At 42.2% G+C, this 17,688-nt stretch overlaps 1 protein-coding gene across 1 annotated transcript; it reads left to right on the forward strand.

The window, feature by feature from the left end:
• Nucleotides 1-1,212: 1,212 nt before the first annotated feature.
• crfb16 (cytokine receptor family member B16) lies at nucleotides 1,213-16,210 on the forward strand. Its single transcript, XM_031810562.1, has 6 exons — nucleotides 1,213-1,330; nucleotides 2,179-2,369; nucleotides 3,232-3,356; nucleotides 10,497-10,650; nucleotides 14,492-14,643; nucleotides 14,810-16,210. The coding sequence occupies exons 1-6, from the start codon at nucleotides 1,242-1,244 to the stop codon at nucleotides 14,987-14,989; spliced, it is 891 nt and encodes a 296-aa protein (XP_031666422.1). The 5' UTR covers nucleotides 1,213-1,241; the 3' UTR covers nucleotides 14,990-16,210.
• Nucleotides 16,211-17,688: the final 1,478 nt, after the last annotated feature.

Here is a 17,688-nt window from a genome sequence, read left to right on the forward strand (position 1 = left end):
CAGCAGTGCTCCTACTCTTCTCCATACAGAGGGGCTATGAGACTGAGAAGGAGCTTTTTTGACAGCCAGTTAATACTTGTCCTCAACATCGTCACAAACTGTAAGTACTGCAGCAAACTGCTGATGTAGGATCAGATATTATTTTCATCCCCCAATGGTTAAGGTTAGCATTGGGGTAGTGTGATTTGATCCTAGATCTGTAGTTAGGTGCAACTTCTACCTCAAGCCTATTTATCAGTCATCCTATTTACAGTATGTTAATTTCTAAATGTTATACTGTACATGGAACCAATGGAAAAGAAAGTAACAAACAGCAGAAGCATAAGGTGTAGTGTGCTTATATCCTGATAGGGGTATGTCATCCAAGGTGGTGGACGATGACCATGGGAATACATTTATGTTCTCATGTGCCAGATTCACATGTGTGCCAGATCCACGTCCTCCCCAATTAAGGTGCCACCAACCTCCTGTGGTGCATATATATATATATATATATATATATATATATATATATATATAACATGTCCATTAAAGGTAGATGACAATTAACAAGTCCTTGAAGGAGAAAAACAAACAGAATTTTGCCTGAGGGAGAGGGTGCAACATACCTTTAATGCCCTGGCTGACATAATTGGAAACTTGAGACTCCTCTGTGTGTGTGTGTCACAGGATACATAACACGTTTTACCCTAGGCTAAACCGCTTGCAAGTGGGTTTAGAATGCTGTGAATGTGTTTACATGTGTGCTAAAGCATTTGTGCACTTCAATCTACAGTATGTGTTTGTGAACAAGACAACAGGGCTTCTGTGTGCTTAGAACATGTATTCATATAAAGACTGGATTCTGTCAAACTTGCACTGATCAAGGAAAGCTAGACACATAGCACTCACTCATACCAAAGACAAAAAATGGGACCTGATGCATCTTTGCTTTGCACTCAGCATTCCCGTCCTGTCCAGGGGGTGTACTAGTACATCCAGCTGCCTCACGCTACAGAAACAGGAGATAGGTTTCTGCTACTACGAGCTGTTCCGGCTTGCAAAAGCCAAAGCTTGACACTTAATCAACTTTGAATATTGCAGTTCTTTGTTTTTAGTAAGGGGCTATGTTTTAATAGTGAATTTGATCACTGTTGTAGGCATGTCTGTTTGTCAAACACCTAATCACATCGCATAGTTTATGACTGTTTATCTGTTTAATTTCAGATGCCTGGCTGCTGCCATCGCCGTGGGGAATTTCCATGGAGTCTGTAAATATGAGGCACTTGCTCAAGTGGCGGCGTCAACAGTCTCCTTGCAGTTCTGTCATCTACTCTGTGCAGTTCCAGGGGTGAGTCAATCACTTCTGAAACATTGCAGGAATGTTCAGACACATTGACGAGAATACTGCTGTTCCTAATTCTGCTAAATGGACTTTCTCTGACTTTTTCACTTTCACTCATCCTTTTACTCTTGCTGATTGACGGTGAACTGTACACTGAGAATGCAGCCCAGGCAGTGGGCTAAAAACCTGTAACAATTTAATTAGATGAGACCCCCCCCCCCCTTCTAAATTACTAACCCCTGTTGCTAAATAGTACCAGTTGTGACATTTGACTCTTCTTAAACCAGACGCAATGTCCTCTAAAATAGTCAGAAATCGTGTGATGTCTCAAAAATGTCTGTTTTATCAATGCCCATGAGAAGGAGGAAATTATACAAATATGAAGTAAACAGAGCAATGTTACACTTGCTAATGGTGAGCTGCAGTAATTTAATTTACAAGACACTTTTATCCAGAGCGACTTATAGTTTAAGGTAGCTAGGTGAGACAACCACATATCCCAGTCATAGTAAGAAAAACTTTTCCTCAATAAAACAGCTTTCTTACTATGACTGTGCTATGTGGTTATCTCACCTAGCTCTGGATAACAGCATTTTCTAAATTACAAACATGTCAAATGTAAAGAAAAACAATTGAGACATCACACTATTTGTTATTACTTTTTTAGGGGACATTGTGTCTGGTTTACGAAGGGGGTGGTAACTGAGAAGATGTAAAGGGTAGTTAACCACAAGCATGTGAAAATATGAAACATTCATGTCAAAAATATTTATCAGGCAGACAAACAAAAGGACAATAACATTGGCTCTGGGTATAATGTGTCAATGTGAGCTGTATTTCCATGTGTTCTGTAGGGAATTTGAGATGAGGATCTTGAATGGAAGTTGGGAGGACGCGGTTGGTTGTCAGCGGGTCACACGAACGGAGTGCGACCTGACCTTTGACCTTGGTTCTGACTCAGACTACAACATCCGCGTGCGGGCAGAGTGCGGAAGGCGTGTGTCACCGTGGGCTGAGCTCGGGAGGCCATTCAACAGGAGAGAGAGTGAGTCATTGTGGGATATCTACGTCCATGTACTCTTTTTTTGATGCCATGGCAATAGTTGTTTATATGATTTTTACGTTCATTTTATGTTTCCTTCATCCATCCAAGGAAAATAAGACCAACAGGAGATATTAGAAAGATGAATGAATCTATATAGCATTTGTACTAACATTAGCTGAAGACAAAACACTTACCCAAGTGTACAACAGCCATACAAAATGCCAAAACATTTAAACAAGCGGCCTTCTGGTCATCATTATGACAATACCTTGTCCGATTAGTATGTGAAAATTAAAAAATGTTGTACGTTTTAAATCCAGGATAGAATGCTTATTTTCAACCCTGTATCACAAATGATTGTGAAATAGACACAAATTGCCTATTGGAAATGGGTGTAATGTACACAAATGCTTTATGAAGAAAAATTCGTTGTGATGAAAATCCTGTAATAGACACGAAAAAGTGGACTTTTTCATGTGCCTGTCACGAATTTCAATAAGTCATTTGTGTCTATTTGTCATAGTGTGTTGCTTATTTCGGCTTTCATCTAGGATGAATTTGCTACACACTATTGAGGAAGAGAGTTGTCTTTTCAGACCCACATGTGTTTGACTACAGCTGATAATCAGACAAGAGAACGCGGACCGGCTGTACCAAAATTAACGAATGGCGGGGAACAGCCTAATTGCACTTTAGATGAAGCCTTCTCAGTATGCATGAGCGTAGTATGTTTCTATTTCTTCCGTTTTTACTAAACAGTATGTTCTAGGTAGTATGGTTAGCACACAGTATGTAGTAGGCAAGAACGATTTCAGACACAGCCTATGTTTGTAACTTACTATGACTTTCAACTTTCACACAGCAATCCTGACGGTGCCAGCTATAACTGTGACCACCATGGGTGATGCCCTTCAGGTGACTTTCAAAGGCCTTCCCCTGACCGTGGGAGTGACTGTGACTATCTGGAAGAGAGGCGAGTTGGTCAGGGTGAGGATATTACATGTACAGTATATTATAGTCTTGCAGGGATTTTTCTGCCATTGAAATCCTTGGGCGGGCCTCTAAGCATTTTTTGGGGTCACCTAAGTTCAAACAGTGTACTTTTTAAAAATAATAATAAGATACAAAATGAAAGCTAGACAGTCAGGGAGAATTGAAAATTCAAAAAGCAATGAATTTAGCAGTTTTGATTTTGTTGTTATGTTTGTGCAAAATAACACAATATCAGCTATGGAAAAATGCATAGAATTGCAGGAAATTAGCTTTAAAACAGAAACAAAAATTCTCTCCTCTCCATGGCAGAATATGTAGTATTACAGGAACTGTGCATTAAAACAAAACAAACCTTATCTCAGCTCCATAGAGAAATTTGAAAAGTTGCAGGAAATTGGCATAAAAATGTTAAAATGTATATCAAATCAAATCAAATGTTATTTGTCACAAACACATGGTTAGCAGATGTTAATGCGAGTGTAGCGAAATGCTTGTGCTTCTAGTTCTGACAGTGCAGTAATCTAATATAACAATTCCACAATTACTACCTTATACACACAAGTGTAAAGTGATAAAGAATATGTACATAAAGATGAGTGAGTGATGGTACAGAACGGCATAGGGGCATAAAAGTGGCATAGTTTAAAGTGGCTAGTGATACATGTATTACATAAAGATGGCAAGATGCAGTAGATGGTATAGAGTACAGTATATACATATACATACAGTGGGGCAAAAAAGTATTTAGTCAGCCACCAATTGTGCAAGTTCTCCCACTTAAAAAGATGAGAGAGGCCTGTAATTTTCATCAAAGGTACACTTCAATTATGACAGACAAAATGAGAAGAAAAAAAATCCAGAAAATCACATTGTAGGTGTCACGTTATGACCTTTATTTCCTTTGTTTTGTCATTATTTAGTATGGTCAGGGTGTGAGTTGGGGTGGGCAGTCTATGTTTTTTTTTTTTTCTATGATTTGGGGATTTCTATGTTTCGGCCTAGTGTGGTTCTCAATCAGAGGCCGGTGTCATTAGTTGTCTCTGATTGAGAATCATACTTAGGTAGGCTGGGTTTCACTGTTTGTTTGTGAGTGTTTGTTTCCGTGTCTGTGTTTTTCATCACACGGTACTGTTTTGGTTTTCGTTCGTTTCACGTTTATTGTTTTTGTATCAGTTGTGTTCATGTTGAGTATTTCTTATTAAAAGAACCATGGACACTTACCACGCCGCATTGGTAAGTGATTGGTACTCCGATCCTTCTCGCCTCTCCTCTTCAGACGAAGAGGAGGAAAACCTTTACAGTAGGATTTTTAATGAATTTATTTGCAAATTATGGCAGAAAATAAGTATTTGGTCACCTACAAACAAGCAAGATTTCTGGCTCTCACAGACCTGTAACTTCTTCTTTAAGAGGCTCCTCTGTCCTCCACTCATTATCCGTATTAATGGCACCTGTTTGACCTTGTTATCAGTATAAAATACACCTGTCCACAACCTCAAACAGTCACACTACAAACTCCACTATGGCCAAGACCAAAGAGCTGTCAAAGGACACCAGAAACAAAATTGTAGACCTGCACCAGGCTGGGAAGACTGAATCTGCAATAGGTAAGCAGCTTGGTTTGAAGAAATCAACTGTGGGAGCAATTATTAGGAAATGGAAGACGTACAAGACCACTGATAATCTCCCTTGATCTGGGGCTCCATGCAAGATCTCACCCCGTGGGGTCAAAATGATCACAAGAAAATCCCAGAACCCTACGGGGGGACCTAGTGAATGACCTGCAGAGAGCTGGGACCAAAGTAACAAAGCCTACCATCAGCAAGGGCATTGAAGATGAAACGTGGCTGGGTCTTTCAACAAACACACCGCCCGGGCAACGAAGGAGTGGCTTCGTAAGAAGCATTTCAAGGTCATGGAGTGGCCTAGCCAGTCTCCAGATATCAACCCCATAGAAATTCTTTGGAGGGAGCTGAAAGTCCGTGTTGCCCAGCAACAGCCCCAAAACATCACTGCTCTAGAGGAGATCTGCATGGAGGAATGGGCCAAAATACCAGCAACTGTGTGAAAACCTTGTGAAGACTGACAGAAAACGTTTGACCTCTGTCATTGCCAACAAAGGGTATATAACAAAGTTTTCAGATAAACTTTTGTTATTGACCAAATGCTTATTTTCCACCATAATTTGCAAATAAATTCATAAAAAATCCTAAAATATGATTTTCTGGATTTTTTTTCTTCTAATTTTGTCTGTCATAGTTGAACCTATGATGAAAATTACAGGCCTCTCTCATCTTTTTAAGTGGGAGAACTTGCACAATTGGTGGCTGACTAAATACTTTTTTGCCCCACTGTATAAGATGAGTAGGGTGTGTAAACATTATTTTAAGTGGCATTGTTTAAAGTGGCTAGTGATACATTTTTTACATCAATTTACATCAATTTACATTATTAAAGAGAGCTGGAGTTGAGTCAGTATGTTGGCAGCAGCCACTCAATGTTAGTGGTGGCTGTTAAACAGTCTGATGGCCTTGAGATAGAAGCTGTTTTTCAGTCTATCGGTCCCTGCTTTGATGCACCTGTACTGACCTCGCCTTCTGGATGGTAGCAGTGGCTCGGGTGGTTGTTGTCCTTGATGATCTTTATGGCCTTCCTGTGACATCGGGTGGTGTAGGTGTCCTGGAGGGCAGGTAGTTTTCCCCCCGTGATGCGTTGTGCAGACCTTACTAACCTCTGGAGAGCATTACGGTTGTGGGCGGAGCCGTTGCCGTACCAAGCGGGGATACAGCCTGACAGGATGCTCTCGATTGTGCATCTGTAAAAGTTTGTGAGTGCTTTTGGTGACAAGCCAAATTTCTTCAGCCTCCTGAGGTTGAAGAAGCGCTGCTGCTGTAGTGTCGAAGAAGCCTACCACTGTAGTGTCGTCCGCAAATTTGATGATTGAGTTGGAGGTGTGCATGGCCACGCAGTCATGGGTGAACAGGGAGTACAGTAGAGGGCTCAGAACGCACCCTTGTGGGGCTTAAGTGTTGAGGATCAGCGGGGTGGAGATGTTGTTACCTTCCCTCACCACCTGGGGGCGGCCCGTCAGGAAGTCCATTACCCAGTTGCACAGGGTGGGGTTGAGACCCAGGGTCTCGAGCTTGATGATGAGTTTGGAGGGTACTATGGTGTTAAATGCTGAGCTGTAGTCGATGAACAACATTCTCACATAGGTATTCCTCTTGTCCAGATGGGTTAGGGCAGTGTGCAGTGTGGTTGCGATTGCGTTGTCTGTGGACCTATTCGGGCGGTAAGCAAATTGGAGTGGGTCTAGGGTGTCAGGTAGGGTGGAGGTGATATGGTCCTTGACTAGTCTTTCAAAGAAGTTCATGATGACGGAAGTGAGGGCTACGGGGTGGTAGTCGTTTAGCTCAGTTACTTTAGCTTTCTTGGGAACAGGAACAATGGTGGCCCTCTTGAAGCATGTGGGGACAGCAGACTGGGATAAGGATTGATTGAATATGTCCGTAACCACACCAGCCAGCTGGTCTGCGCATGCTCTGAGGACGCGGCTGGGGATACCGTTTGGGCCTGCAGCCTTGCGAGGGTTAAGACGTTTAAATGTTTTACTCACGTCGGCTGCAGTGAAGGAGAGTCCGCAGGTTTTTTGGTAGCGGGCCGTGTCAGTGGCACTGTATTGTCCTCAAAGCGAGCAAAGAAGTTATTTAGTCTGTCTGGGAGCAAGACATCCTGGTCCGCGACGGGGCTGGTTTGCTTTTTGTAATCCGTGATTGACTGTAGACCCTGCCACATACCGCTTGTGTCTGAGACGTTGAATTGCAACTCTATTTTGTCTCTATACTGACGCTTAGCTTGTTTGAGTGCCTTGCGGAGGGAATAGCTACACTGTTTGTATTCGGTCATGTTTCCGGTCACCTTGCCCTCATTAAAAGCAGTGGTTCTCGCTTTCAGTTTCACGCGAATGCTGCCATCAATTCACGGTTTGGAAATCTACACATCCAATACAGAGACCTCAAAAATTTTCTCTAAAATTCAGCCGCCCCTATGGGACAACAGCGGCCATTGCCCCTCCCCCCAGCCACACTTAACATTCAAGCCCCTTTTTGATCTAGAGCAGGGGTTCCCAAACTTTTATAGTCCCGTATCTCTTTAAACAACCTCCATTGTGTATCCCTTCAAACATTCAACCTCCAGCTCTGTACCTCCTCTAGCACCAGTGCACTCTCAAGTGTTGTTTTTTGCCATCATTGTAAGCCTGCCACACACACACTATACGATACATTTATTAAACATAAGAATGAGTGTAATAATAAATAATAAATCATGTTGCTCTTTGTTTAACCATCTTACATATAAAAGGTGAGCCTGATTGGGCTTATTGGGTTCACCTGGTGTATGACTATTTGCTTCTACACCTGCATTGCTTGCTGTTTGGGGTTTTAGGCTGGGTTTCTGTACAACACTTTGAGATATCAGCTGATGTACGATGGGCTATATAAATACATTTGATTTGATTTAATTAGGTCCTCTGTGGCTGGGCTGGTTGCTCAGGCCTATTGTTTTGTTTAGTGATTCATGTGCAAGTGCGTTGGTTTTTAAATATTTTTGTATATATTTTTATTTATTTATTTTTTCTGTGTAAGATTCAGTAAATGTTCTGGATTTATCCTCACCTCTGCCTGCTGTGTTTCTCTGGACCTGGGTCCAAGTTTGTACAAGACTTATTGTCACAATTTCGAAGAGGCGCTCTTGTTCAGATATCGGTAAGTGGACTGGAGGCAGGGCATGAAAGGGATAACGAATCCAGTTCTTTGGGTCATCCGTTATGGGGAAGTACCTGCGTAATTGCGCACCCAACTCACTCAGGTGCTTTGCTATATCACATTTGACATTGTCCGTAAGCTTGAGTTCATTTGCAAACAAAAAAATCATACAATGATGGAAAGACCTGTGTGTTGTCCTTGTTAATGCAGACAGAGAAGACCTCCAACTCATTAATCATCGCCTTAAATTTTTCCCGCACATTGAAAATAGTTGTGGAGAGACCCTGTAATCCTAAATTCAAATCATTCAGGTGAGAAAAAACATCACCCAGAAAGGCCAGTCGTGTGAGAAACTCGTCATCATGCAAGCGATCAGACAAGTGAAAATTATGGTCATTAAAGGAAACTTTAAGCTCGTCTCACAATCAAAAAAAAACGTGTCAATACTTTGCCCCTTGAAAACCAGCGCATGTTGTAAAAGTGTTACATGGTCACTGCCCATATCATTGCATAGTGCAGAAAATACACAAGAGTTCAGGCCCTTGCCTTAACAAGGTTAACCATTTTCACTGTAGTGTCCAAAACGTCTTTCAAGCTGTCAGGCATTCCCTTGGCAGCAACAGCCTCTCGGTGGATGCTGCAGTGTTCCCCAAGTGGTGTCGGGAGCAACTGCTTGCACCCTGTCATGGATTTTGACCACCAAAGTCCATTTGATGTCACAAAACTGTCCAGTACTTAAAAATAAAGGTCTCCACTGGTTTCCAGTGGTTTGCAGAGGTCTTCCTTAATTGACCCCCCATAAAAGTAACAGACTTATACCAGGAGCTGTGCCAGGCCCTCCACATCTGTCGACTCATCCAGCTGTAACGCATAGAATTCACTGGCTTGTATGCGAAGCAGTAATTGTTTCAAAACATCTCCTGCCATGTCACGGATGCGTCGTGAAACAGTGTTGTTCGATGAAGGCATTGTCTATATAAATGTTTTTGGCCTTTTCACCCCAGCATTGTCCCAGCCATATCCGCGCAGCAGGAAGAATTAAGTCCTCCACAATAGTATGGGGCTTGCCTGTCCTAGCCACTTCTTATTAAAACCTCTAGTGACTCCCCATCCCACGAGGGAGCGTAATCATCGACCGACACTAATTAGCATAACGCAACAGACATAAATATTTCTAGAAAATATTCCTATTCATGAAAATCACAAGTGAAATATATTGAGACACAGCTTAGCCTTTTGTTAATCACCCTGTCATCTCAGATTTTCTAAATATGCTTTACAGCCAAAGCTAGACAAGCATTTGCATAAGTTTCTCGATAGCCTAGCATAGCATTTTGTCCAGCTAGCAGCAGGTAACTTGGTCACGGAAATCAGAAAAGCAATCAATTTAAATCACGAAAACACCGAAAAATATTCCAAATTAGCTCCGTAATATCGACAGAAACATGGCAAACGTTGTTTATAATCAATCTTTAAGGTGTTTTTCAAACATCTATTTGATAATATATCCACCGGGACAATTGGTTTTTCAGTAGGACCGATTGGAATAATGGCTACCTCTGTATTTTACGCGAGAATCACTCTGAGAGCATCAGGTGACCACTTGCGCAATGTAGCCGCTTACGGGTATTCTTCAACATAAATGCATAAAACTACATCACAATGCTGAAGACACCTTGGGGAAAATGGAGAAAAAGTAATCTGGTTGATAGCCCATTCACTGCTCAATAGGGACGCATTGGAACGCAACGCTTTCAAAACATGAGGCACTTCCGGATTGGATTTTTCTCAGGCTTTCGCCTGCAATATCAGTTCTGTTATACTCACAGACAATATTTTTACAGTTTTGGAAACTTTAGAGTGTTTTCTATCCTAAACTGTCAATTACATGCATATTCTAGCATCTTGTCCTGACAAAATATCCCATTTACTACGGGAACGTTATTTTTCCCCCTAGTCACAAAAGGTTAAATTAATGGTATCTGTTTTTTTTTCCATGTCTTACTACTTGAAAGTCATTTTATTCTCGCTCAAAAAACTCCTGTGGCTTATAAATGGACTGTTTGAAAATGTGAAAAAAAAGTTTTACATGTGAATCACATTTTTATTTGGCGTACCCCCGACGGCGTTGCACATACCCCTGGGTTGAGAATACCTGGTCTAGACAACCCTGTCATGTATTGTGTGTTGGGAGAGATTGGAGCTTGTTGTGTGGGGGATGCCTAGGGATTGGAGCAAGGGATTGGTTTGAAATTGTTCCTAAAAGTGACCCGCTAGGTAGAACGATAGTGACCTCCTCCCTATAGAACTCACTTCAAGCAGTGGTTGAGTTCTCTTCAGCAGCGTCTCACTGTGCTCTGTTTTCTAGGGCAAGTCCTCCTTGCGTGTGATCACAGTGCAACAGAATCCGCTCCACATCGACGCCCTGCAGGAGGGAGCAGTGTACTGCGTCAAAGCTCAGGCCCATCTGGACACCCACAGCAAAAGCAGCAGCACTGACACACAGTGTGTCTCCATCACAGGTGGGTTGCAAATGATAATACACACTCATAGACACACACATACAGTATCTGCATGTGCTCACACGTTCTATTAAATATATTGATCATTTATTGATCCTTCAAACCTTCAAAATAGACCTTTGGCAATTGGTCCTTCGAGACAGATATGGCCTTTTAACACACACACTGATCAGGCAATGGTATACTTTACCATTATGTGTACCGTGGAAAGGGATAAAAAACATAACGTCTTGTATCTATTTCACGTGCGCATACATTTCAAACACACACCAACCACACACAGGGATTTTCGATCGTCTCTGTGCACTTTGTAACTGTTCTAGCTTTATACTGGAAGAGTAATGCATAAAAAAAATCTGCAAATCATGGAAACATAACCTTGCGATGGATACAGACGCCTTGACTTTTTCCACATTTTGTTACCTTAAAGCCTTATTCTAAAATTGATTAAATAGTTTTTTTCCCTGATTAAAAATAAATACCTTATTTACTATTACTTTGCTATGAGACTCAATTGAGCGCAGGTGCATCCTGTTTCCATTGATCATCCTCAAGATGTTTCTACAACTTGATTGGAGTCAACCTATGGTCAATTCAATTGATTGGACATGATTTAAGGCACACACCCATCGATATAAAGTCCCACATTTGACAGTGCATAGCAGAGCAAAAAAAAACAAGCCATGAGGTCGAAGGAATTGTCTGAGTCCTGAGGGTAAGGGTACCCAAAACATTTCTGCAGTATTGAAGGTCTCCACATTCCTGCAGTAAGCCTGAAAATTCAATTCAAATTGTATTAGTCACATGCGCTGAATACAACAGGTCAAATCAAATCAAAGTTTATTTGTCACAAATACAACAGGTGTAGTAGGCCTTACAGTGAAATGCTTACTTACAGGCTCTAACCAATAGTACAAAAAATGTATTAGGTGAACAATAGGTAAGTAAAGAAATAAAAACAACAGTAAAGACAGTGAAAGCTATATACAGCTATATACAGTAGCGAGGCTATAACAGTAGCGAGGCTACATACAAGCACCAGTTAGTCAGGCTGATTGAGGTAGTATATACATGTAGATATGGTTAAAGTGACTATGCATATATGATGAATAGAGAGTAGCTGTAGCGTAAAAAAGAGGGGTTGGCGGGTGGTGGGTGGTGGGTAGCCCGGTTAGCCAATGTGCGGGAGCACTGGTTGGTCGGGCCAATTGAGGTAGTATGTACATGAATGTATAGTTAAAGTGACTATGCATATATGATAAACAGAGTAGCAGCAGCTTAAAATAGGGGTTGTGCCCCCCGCACACAATGCAAATAGTCCGGGTAGCCATTTTATTACCTGTTCAGGAGTTTTATGGCTTGGGGATAAAAACAGTTGAGAAGCCTTTTTGTCCTAGACTTGGCACTCAGTTACCGCTTGCCATGCAGTAGTAGAGAGAACAGTCTATGACTGGGGTGGCTGGGGTCTTTGACCATTTTTAGGGCCTTCCTCTGACACCGCCTGGTGTAGAGGTCCTGGATGGCAGGCAGCTTGGCCCCAGTGATGTACTGGGCCGTACGCACTACCCTCTATAGTGCCTTGCGGTCGGAGGCCCGAGCAATTACCATACCAGGCAGTGATGGAACCAGTCAGGATGCTCTCGATGTTGCAGCTGTAGAACCTTTTGAGGATCTTTAGTTTCCTGAGGGGGAATAGGCTTTGTCATGCCCTCTTCATGACTGTCTTGGTGTGTTTGGACCATTCTAGTTGTTGGTGATGTGGACACCAAGGAACTTGAAGCTCTTGAGAATGGGGCCGTGCTCAGTCCTCCTTCCCTCCTCCCTCCTCCCTCCTGTAGTCCACAATCCTCTCCTTAGTCTTGGTCACGTTGAGGAATAGGTTGTTATTCTGGCACCACCCGGCCAGGTCTTTGACCTCATCCCTATAGGCTGTCTTGTCGTTGTCGGTGATCAGGTCTACCACTGTTGCGTCATCTGCAAACTTGATGGTGTTGGAGTCGTGCCTGGCCATGCAGTCGTGGGTGAACAGGGAGTACAGGGAGGCCCGTCAGGAAGTCCAGGATCCATTTGCAGAGGGAGGTGTTTAGTCCCAGGATCCTTAGCTTAGTGATGAGCTTTGAGGGTACTATGATGTTTAACGCTGAGCTGTAGTCAATGAATTGCATTCTCACATAGGTTTTCCTTTTGTCCAGGTGGGAAAGGGCAGTGTGGAGTGAAATAGAGATTGCATCATCTGTGGATTTGTTTGGGTGGTATGAAAATTGGAGTGGGTCTAGGGTTTCTGGGATAATTGTCATGGCTTTCTTCCTGGGAAGGCGAGGCGGACCAAAACGCAGCGTCGTTATAGTTCATGGTTATTTAATAAGAGACACTAAACATAAACACAACTACAAAACAAGAAACGTGAAAACAGTCCCTTGTGGCACAAACACTGACACAGGAAAAAATCACCCACAAAATACCCAAAGAATATGGCTGCCTAAATATGGTTCCCAATCAGAGACAACGATAAACACCTGCATCTGATTGAGAACCACTCTAGGCAACCATAGACTTACCTAGACAACTAAACTGAACACAACCCCATTCATCTAATAAACCCCTAGACAAAACGAAACACAATAAATCACCCATGTCACACTCTGGCCTAACCAAAATAATAAAGAAAACAAAGATAACTAAGGCCAGGGCGTGACAATAATGGTGTTGATGTGAGCCATTACCAGCCTTTCATCCTCATTCTTAAAGCCATCATCCGTCATTTTTAAATGAAAGAAGTTTGGAACCACCAAGACTCTTCCTAGAGCTGGCCACCTGGCCAAACTCAGCCAAGAACCTGATGGTCACTCTGACAGAGCTCCAGAGTTCCTCTGTGGAGATGGGAGAACCTTCCAGAAGGACAATTATCTCTGCAGCACTCCACCACACAGGCCTTTTTGGTAGAGTGGCCAGACGGAAGCCACTCCTCAGTAAAAGGCACATGATAGCCCGCTTGGAGTTTTCCAAAAAGCACCTAAAGGACTCTCAGACCATGAGAAACAAAATTCTCCGGTCTGATAAAACCCAGATGGAACTCTTGGGCCTGAATGCCAAGCGTCACATCTGGAGGAAACCTGGTGGTGGCAGCATCCTGCTGTGGGAGGGACTCGGAGACAAGTCAGGATTGGGGGAAAGATGAACGGAGCAAAGTACAAAGAGATCCTTGATGAAATCCTGCTCCAGAGCGCTCAGGACCTCAGACTGGGGTGAAGGTTCACCTTCCATCAGGACAACGACCCTAAGCACACAGCCAAGTCAACACGAGTGGCTTCTCGACAAGTCTCTGAATGTCTGAGTGGCCCAGCGAGAGCCCGGACCTGAACCCAATCTAACATCTCTGGAGAGACCTGAACATGTATGTGTAGCAACACTCCCCATCCAACCTGACAGAGCTTGAAAGGATCTGCAGAGAATAATGTGAGAAACTCCCCAAATTCAGATGTGCCAAGCTTGTAGCATCATACCCAAGAAGACTCGAGGCTGTAATTGCTGCTAAAGGTTCTTCACAAAGGACTGAGTAAAGGATCGGAATAGTTATGTAAATGTGATAATTTTTTTCCCAGAAATTTGCAAGGATTTCTGTAAAGCTGATTTTCTTTGTCATTATGGGGTATGTTGTGTAAATTTATGGAAAAAATGTTTTTAATCCATTTTAGAATAAGGCTGTAACGTAACAAAATGGGGGAAAAAGTCAAGGGGTCTGAATTCTTTCCAAATGCACTCTATTGCGCTCTCATGCTACATTACGGCTGTATACTTCACCTTAATAACAGTAAGACAAATATTGTCATTGTGTTCAAAGGTCCTGGACCTACCTGGCTTAAGCCCACAACAGTGACTGTTATCGTGGTGATATTAGCCGGCCTGGTGTTTTGTCTCTCTTGGTCAGTAACCCACTGTAGGCCAGAGGCCTGCTATGCCTATTTCCGCAAGGAGCCACAGCCCACTGCACTGGTGAGTCCTGCAATGATTGGTCATTATCGCTCTCTCTCTCTGCCCGTGCAAGGCATTGTTGAGCATGAGTCCAGTGCCTGTAGACATATTGTAAACATTGATGTTTTCAAAGGAGACCAAAATACAATTGCAATCTCTCTCTTTTCTCGGTTCCTGGTATCTGTAGCTCCTTGATTGGCCGCTCACAAGAGTCAAGATCTATCCCCAAGATGAGCTTCGTGAGCCAATCCATGCCGTCCTTGTAAGTGAGCTGCAAAGAGAACTGAGAACTGAGCCATCCAGTCAATTGGATAAGTGGACACAATCTATATGTTCAGAAGGCACAGACAGACCATATCAAGTTTGATTGATACTGTAGGTTAATAAGAATGGTCAGAAGTGACGAGTCTGGATTGGAGAAGTCAGGAGGCCGGCAGTTGTTCGGAGGGAGACAGAAGGGTCCTGTGTGGCTCAGTTGGTTAGGGCAGTGATGCTTGTAACTCCAGGGTTGTGGGTTTGATTCCCATGGGGGACCAGTATGTAAAGTGAATGCACTACAATTTAGTATTTGTGTTCTAGATAAGTCAGAGATGAATATGGGTGAGTCTCCAAATTTAGGAACTTTATTTACATCATGATATGTTCTAATTCAATCTAAGACAATAACAAAGTCATTATTTATATACTATTTCTATTAACAGGTGGCTATTCCAAACCATGACTCCGAAATAAAGCAATGAATGATTTTAGTAATTTTTATTTCAGTAGACCATCTTGACTTGTTTTATCGAAAGATACTGATCTGATTATTACTTCTTTAAAAGAAAAGTGATCTCACTACCGTAATACACACACTAAAAGCCTGTAGAATGAATGTACCTTAAGCCACACCCCTACAAATCCCACCAGGTGATGGGATTGCACCCCTCTACGTGGCCACATGGTGAGTAGTCTAATTGCAAAGATTTTGAAGAAAATTAGTGAGCAGGTTGGTAAATCTTCATGTATTTTCAAGAAGTGTCACTACCTATCTAATATATCAACAAATATGTCAAGTACGGTTTTGGGACAAAAATATACAGTATGTTTGCTGGGATGTACATCTGTCGAAATGAAAGATCGCCCTCCATATGTTAGCTATGGGGATTCTTTATTAAAGTCCAAAATAAGTCAAAATTGTCACAACCCAAACAATTGACACCAGTAGTGATGCGTGGGTCAGCTGTTTGTTCACCTGCACCCGCCCGCAATTGCTAATAACCCTTCTGCAACCGGCAGCCTATATGTGATAAATGTACCTTTTTAGATAGGCCTATGTTTCTGCTTATAATGTTAGACATTTTTGTATGCATTTTGTGAGTCAACTTGTCTATATGTAGATACATGCAGCTTCTCTTCTATCATTACTTGTTGCCCTAGAAGGCTAAATAAACCCTTGCTCACCTGAAGTTCTCTTTCGTCTCTTCTCTCACGCAAAACGTCCCCAAAGATGTTTACGGACCAGGGAAAATGAAATAAGATTGTCTGTGCAAAATGTTCAAATGACATCAGTTTGGCAGTTTTCAGGAATTAAAAGCTGTGAAAACTACCCAACATGTTTCTGATAAAATGACAGTTTGGCTTGGATGCATTTTTTTGTGGTTGAAACACTATCAGCTTTTATGATGCTGATAAAGATAGCACCTTTACAGACGGTGCCAAAGCGTGCATTCATTCTCTCAAGACACTGAAATAAATAAATGATATTTCTTCACTCCATAGTCAAAATGTACATTTGGTGTATGGTTTTACTGCAATAAATGCTTAATTGTGCAGGAGTTAATATTATATTAGGCTACGTGAGAGATTATGAAACCTACGGTCAGTGCCCAGACTTCAGTTACTTCTATTGAACCCATTTGATACAGTAGCCTACAGTTCCCTTGATGTGCCATTTTGAAGTCCCGTCTTGTGACTGTCACATTTGTGCCTCACAATCATCACACACAACAAAGCCGGCCGGCACTGCTTTCACCATCTTTTGCCACTTCACCAAATCTTTCCCAAACATCAGGCTACTGTTCCAGCCCTCCCTTCTATATATTTTAAATTCTCGATTTCGCAGCTTTTCTCTTATTGAATTAAACGCCAACATTGTCCTTATTGCCTCAGTGGATCGACCTTAAACTTTTCTGCCCAAGTTCCCAAAAGTATTAGGCAATTGGTGTTTATTTGGCGAGTGTACAGTTAGGCCCTGAGCTTAGGCTACACACTAGCGCAAGGGGCTGAGGGTTTTAAGTCAACCTGTGCATCACTAGACACCATAGAGATATATGGAGGTCTCATCTTTGTATCTGTGCCATTATAGCATCAATGGTGGTGCCCGTGCTGTCATAAATGCCATCTCCATTTTAAAGTAGCATGCACCATGCTCTACAGACTGAGCTACAGAGGACCACCATGTGGGTAGTGGATAAGTGCATACTTCAGAAAAAGGGTATTGAGACGCATACACAGTCAACTCAGGATAATGTTGAACATTTACAGTGAAATTCTCCCAGAAATCAAAATGTTAGAAAAACTATACATTTGTACATAAAATATATATTTTTCAAATTGGTAACATTAACATCACGTTAACAACAGACTTGGCAAGAACAGTTAACACATATGTAACCAAATAAGAGCATAATTACAACACTGATTCAGAGGGGTTTGGTTAAACGCAGAAGACACATTTCAGTCGAATGCATTCAGTTGTACAACAGACTAGGCATCCCCCTTTCCATCTAATTTTAAAACAATATTGTGTTCCTGTGTGTGTGGGGGAGAGAGAGAGACAGACAAAGAAAGAAAAGGAGTTAATATTGGGATCGTGTACAAACCTAGATCTATGATCAGGAGCAACACTGTTCAGGGTAAGGGGGTTCAGAGGAGTTGAAGCACACAACAGGACAGTTGGGGCAGGAGAGCATCTAGGAGAGAGATGTCAGCGTGGCATCAGCTGTTCCCCATGGGGCTCTGTAACAATCTTCCTCAGTTTTGATTTGTCAGCTTCTCTCACCCCCAGGACAAGCATAGAAAAAT

The sequence above is a fragment of the Oncorhynchus kisutch genome, linkage group LG30 (genome assembly GCF_002021735.2).
Source record: "Oncorhynchus kisutch isolate 150728-3 linkage group LG30, Okis_V2, whole genome shotgun sequence".
In the NCBI taxonomy this organism is placed as follows: Eukaryota; Metazoa; Chordata; class Actinopteri; order Salmoniformes; family Salmonidae; genus Oncorhynchus; species Oncorhynchus kisutch.